The 5467-nt window shown below is 48.3% G+C and overlaps 1 protein-coding gene across 1 annotated transcript in view; it reads left to right on the top strand.

Annotated features, from left to right (window-relative positions):
- Positions 1-5381, top strand: part of Pla1a (phospholipase A1 member A) — a 38548-nt gene extending 33167 nt beyond the window's left edge. The window contains exons 9-11 of the mRNA XM_021209845.1: positions 1332-1440; positions 4206-4370; positions 4963-5381. Of these exons, the coding sequence (XP_021065504.1) occupies positions 1332-1440; positions 4206-4370; positions 4963-5047 (359 nt within the window). The 3' untranslated portion in view covers positions 5048-5381. The remainder of the gene's footprint in view (positions 1-1331; positions 1441-4205; positions 4371-4962) is intronic.
- The last annotated feature ends 86 nt before the right edge of the window (positions 5382-5467 follow it).

Genomic DNA, 5467 nt, shown 5'->3' with positions numbered 1-5467 from the left:
AGAGAGAGAGAGAGAGAGAGAGAGAGAGAGAGAGAGAGAGAGAGAGAGAGAGAATGTGTTAGTAACACTGTAACCCTTCCTTACCCACCCTCCCTTATCAGACAGTCAGACAGTCCTTACTACTCCATGTCACCAAGAGCTAAGTTGTTCCTGTGTTGAGAGCCCTAGCATCTATACTGCTCAAGGGAGGCTCAATGTAGCATCCAGCCAGCTAAGCTCCTGGCCCTGTATATGGAGAAGGGAAAGGGATACTGCTGATTGTTAAATGAGTTGCTTATTTAGTATATGTCTTTGTCTGTTTGTGCTCTTATAATAAAATGTCTAAGACTAGGTAATTTACGAAGAAGTCTTTTTTTTTTTTTTCTCAATCGTCTGGAGACCAGAAAGCCAAAGGGCAAGGTGCCAATATTTGGTGCCTGAGGGCTGTTCTCTTTGCATCTTGTTACTGTCACCGGTTTTTACCCAATAGAAGAGGGAAGGACCAAAAAGTCCCTAGCTAGGCCCTTCTGTCACTTTTAAGGCACCGATCTACTCAGGAACACTCTGGGGGTGCTCACTAATCCTGTTTGACTAGCTTAGCACACCAGCAAGATCTGAGGACCAGCCTGTCTCCTCTCCCTTCCCCCCAGCAGTGGAGTTCCAAGCTGCCATACACCAGCTTCTTACACTTCTTCTTCTTGCTGGGGAATCCAGGTTCAGTTCCTTGTGTCTTCTCATCAAGCACTAACCAGCTCCCCGGGGTATAGGTTAAATATGACCTTTGCTGGGCCAAAGGCAATCAAACAATAGCAGTCTATGCTGAATCCTCCTTGATATTCTCAAGAGTACATCTCCACCATCAAGGTGGGTTGGTGGGTAAACATGACGATTCCCAGGTCTGATGACCCAAGTTTATTCCCGGATGGAGGAAGAGAAGAACCAATTACCGCAAGTTGTTGTCTGGTCTCCATGTGCACCACATGACACATGCACACTAGGTAAATTTTAAGTGTGATTTTATAAATGTTCCCTCACAATAAGGTCACCAAATAGAGAGGAGTGAACTAATTCTTGCAATAATAAAAGCTCAGACTCTCTGAGCATCCCTTAGGTGAGGGCACTGTCCTTGCTCCAGCCAGTGGGATAACTAGTAGCCCGGTTTACACCTGAGAACGTGGAGGACCCGAGATAACAAGTAATCGTGTCTCTGACAGTGCCTTGGAGGTAGAGAATCCCAGGCAGGCTGCTGCTCTTTGGGGCTTTCACACTTGACCCCTGTGCCGCCTGCTCACTCTTGGCCCCTGGGCCCCTGGGCCACCTGCCAAGCCTTTTGCTGTTCTTTGGTTTCCTAGTGCACCACAGCCTTGTGGAGTTTTATTTGAAGGAGAAGAGAAAAAAGGATACCAGTATCGAGGTCACCTTTCTTAGCAACAATGTAACGTCCTTGGTCAAGATCACCATGTACGTAAGTGTCTTATGGCTAAGCCCCTCTTTCATGTATGTATATGTTTCAGGTCAGACACAGTGTGATTGCTGGGCCTAGCCCACCAAGCTGGGGACAGTGCCCACTATAAGATCTACTCCCAGATAAGAGTTGTAGGTTTGGGATCAGTACCACCTTAAGCACAGTGTATTGGGATGCTAGCAAGCAAGGCTAGTGGGCAGCACCAAAGATGATGAGTTCCCAGTAGGAAACTGCTCCGGGGTCCAGCAGAATTATTATTATGTATTAGGAATGTCTACAGGAAGGAGAACCTCAGCCACCATCCCCCTACAGGGGGTGACCAGGGCTTTAGGAGCTGGCCCATGGAAGAAGGTTAGGACCATAAGGGGGTGCTTCAAGTTTGTGGGATCGGAGCTGATCATTTCCGTTCCTTTGGGGCAGACCTGGCTCTGGGGAACTGGTGGGACCAGGCTTGGGGCAAGAGAGCAAAAGAACTGGGGCAGGGCTGGGGGCTGGGGGTGGGGCAAAAGCCGGGCAGGGAGTGGGAGTGGGCGTGGTAGTGGGAGTCAGGGATAAGGCGGGCCTGTTTCTTTGAAAAGCAATTACTAGCTTAGCAGCAAACCATCGAATCAGAGATGTAAACACGGGTTCTGTTAGGGTCCAGTCAGGAAACAGAGCCGATGCAGGAGAGACCCCAAAGGGGTCTTGACAGAGCATACTGATCACAACCGCACTGGAGAAGCTGCGGGAGATGGGAGGCGTGGGAGAAAGGCAGAGCTTACTGCAGAGGCTGCTGTGCAGGAGCCAGAACCCTCACAGGAAGTGGAGCCCCTTCACAAGCCCTGCCCAGCCCAGAGGCCCTCAGGGGCCAGTGCCCGCTTCCTTCAGACAGCCCTTGCCAGATCTGCTGACAAAGTAGTCGCAAACAAAGGTTTGCAGGAGGAAAAAAACAAAATCAAAAACCACCACCAACAACATTGAACATAGGGGAATGAGCTGTGTGCGTCTCTCTGAACATTTCCCCGGTCCACTGCACTGAGCTATGAGAGCGCAGAGAGAGCGCCTAAGTGGATCTGAGGATGCGACAAGGGGATAAGAGGATTTGCAAAAAGAACACAGAGGTGTGCCAGGAAGACAAAGCCAAAGGGTGGGATGTAGGACAAGAGAAGGCTAGAGAGATAAATCAGGCTTGGAAGGACAAATTAGAGAGTGTGGTTTCTAGCAGGAGAGCAGCTTGCTGAGCCCTTGGGCATGTTAAAAAGGAGAGTGACCACATCGCCTGGGGGTGGGAGGGTGTGTTCTCAGGCTGCCCTGCTGAACTGTGCTATGAGGGAAGACAAATTCCCCGGGGAAGAGGTCATTTCCCCCTGAGCTCCCTGACATCCTGCCGCTGGACTGTGTTCTGTCTGCAGATACCGGCCCCTCCGGGTCATGGATCTGCAGGTGCCCTCAGCGGCGGCTTGTGGACTGAGGTGGACTAGAGAGCTGAGGACTTTCCATAGTTATTTGTTTAAAGTTGTGTTGCTTCAGGAAGGGCTTTCCTTTGTCTCTCAAGTCAGTTGGGAGATGAACGGATACTAAGGGAGACCTTGGTGCTTCCCGCCCACCAGTCACTGGGGACTTGGCACAAGCCCAAGCTGAGGCTCTTTGAGCCTCTCAGTGGGCCTCTCATAGGTGGATAGCCTTCATGCTCAAAGGAAAACACGTGACTCTTGAAGAAAGACACTGAATGCGTTAACTCTAACCATCTCCTTTTTTTTTTTTTTTTTTTTGAGACAGGGTTTCTCTGTATAGCCCTGGCTGTCCTGGAACTCACTCTGTAGACTAGGCTGGCCTTGAACTCAGAAATCTGCCTGCCTCTGCCTCCCAAGTGCTGGGATTAAAGGCGTGCACCACCACTGCCCGGCTAAATTTTTTTTTTTTAATTAAAAAGTCAGAAATTAGAAGAATAAGTGCCAGGGAGAAGTATGTTTTACCCCTACTTTCTATTATTTTGTAAAAACCCAAGTTTTCCTTTTAAGTGGAGAATTTACCCAAGTCAAGCTAACTCACTCAAAAGCAACTTTCATATCCCTTAGAATTTGTAAGGTCTTAGATAAAAGCAGTTTCTTGAATCCTAATTTTCTCTGACGTATTATAAAACGCTTCCAAGCAGGGGCAGCTTTTCTTTACCCGAACAAAATCTTTCTGTAAAAATGAGGCAACAATCTGTATGCCTGTCTCTGGATGAGAAAATTACACCACGAAGACACCACCGCTCTGTAAAACTGGAAAGAAAAGGGGAACGGGGCTGTCGATGAGTCAGGACCCACCCTGCTGTGGTGTGGAGAGGCATCTGAATCCTGTCCTCTCCCTTGTTCTCAGAGTCCCCCACTGTCTCAGAGACACACAGTCCACTGCCCAGGACCCAGGCAACCACTTCCTCCCGCAGCACAACTGGATTAAGCATTTTTCTTTAGGAAAGAGCTGTTTCAGAAATCTTGAACTTGAGTAATCTCGGTGTATAGGGGGAAAAATCACATGGGAAGTTCCTTAAATAAAAATGTTTATTGACTTTCCAATAGTGAAAAAGAATTAACAAGTATTTCCTGGGTCACGTTCAAAATTGTTGGCCTATGGGCAGGGGGCCAGTGAAGATTCCAAAACACGGCGGTCTCCATTTTTAAGGCGCCCGTGCCTCTGTACTTGACAGCTAACAAGGTTTGCCTGCAGAGCCCCTTAGTTCACAGGTGAGTGAAGCACAGACCGGTGCTGGCTCATGCCCTCTCCCCTTGCCTTTCAGACCTAAACAGCAACTTGAAGGGAGAGGGGTCATGGCTCATCCCAGCCCACAGTGCCAGATAAACCAAGTGAAGCTCAAGGTCCAAGTTTCTAGCCGGGTTTGGAGAAAAGACAGGACTCCTATTGTTGGGACTTTCTGTACTGCCCCTCTGCCGGTCAATGACAGGTAAGTCACAGAACCCACCCCTCTAAGCACCCCACCCAACACAGCCAAGAACAGCTCTGGACCTTCGGGGTGTTGCTTGATGGAGCTCAACCTTAATAAAATGATGACCGTCTTAGGCGAGGGATCGACTGAGACCCTGGGTTCTCCTGAATCTTCTGTAGGGTCACACTGAGTTGAAGGTTTTAGAGAGGAAGCCGGAGAAGCTGATCTTTAATTCTCCTCCTAGTATTTAATTTAATACCTCAATACATGAAGCTTTTGCATCTGCTTTATGCCTTTGGTTTTAGTTGTGGTTTTATCAGAATATTTATCAAGGTGTATTTCTTCCTCTATGGCCTCTCCTTCAAATGTATCATTGTTGTCTTGGGTGTGGATCTAGACTCTTTCCTCTGCCTTGAGTGGGCATTCCAGTGAGTAGCCTTACTATTGGCACGCAGAGAACAGAAATAGGCTCTGTAGTAGGAAAACGTAGACTCCTTTCACTAGACATGGGGCACAGGAAAGAAAAGACATACAACTTCTAGCTCTTTCTCCTGATGACCAAGAACCTGCCTCTCGTTGTTCTGCAACAACACATGTTTTGTTCACACAGCAAGAAGACGGTCTGCATACCTGAGCCAGTGCGTCTGCAAGCAAGCATGCCTGTTTTCCGGGACCTGAAAATAGCCTGCCTGTAGCCTGAGCCTACACAGGAGGCAGTGGCCGAAGTTTTCCGAGGGCAGTGTGGCAAGAGCTGTTTGTGAGCGCCATATTCCACGCCATTTCTACTAAGGGGGAAGGCCAGATCCTTGGTGGTTTTCCCTGAAAGTCGTTTCTGTGGAGGGGACAGATGACTCATGTTACAGACCTTGATCTCCGTCACCGACATCCAAAGCTCTACATAAATGCAGTTTCAGCTTCTCTGTTTCGACACCACTGCGATTGCCTCACAGCCTTAAGCATCTATACTTAGGATTCAATGGAAATGTACGCAGAGAAATGTTTTAAATAAACCGCCATGGAATATCTGAATCATTTCGGTTCTTTTGTTGAAATGTAATTCTGCCACACACACACACACACACACACACACACACACACACACACACACACACACA

The sequence above is a fragment of the Mus pahari genome, chromosome 12 (assembly GCF_900095145.1).
Source record: "Mus pahari chromosome 12, PAHARI_EIJ_v1.1, whole genome shotgun sequence".
Classification (NCBI taxonomy): Eukaryota; Metazoa; Chordata; class Mammalia; order Rodentia; family Muridae; genus Mus; species Mus pahari.
Note: the sequence above shows the minus strand (reverse complement) of the source record. Positions and strands in the feature narration are given on the sequence as shown.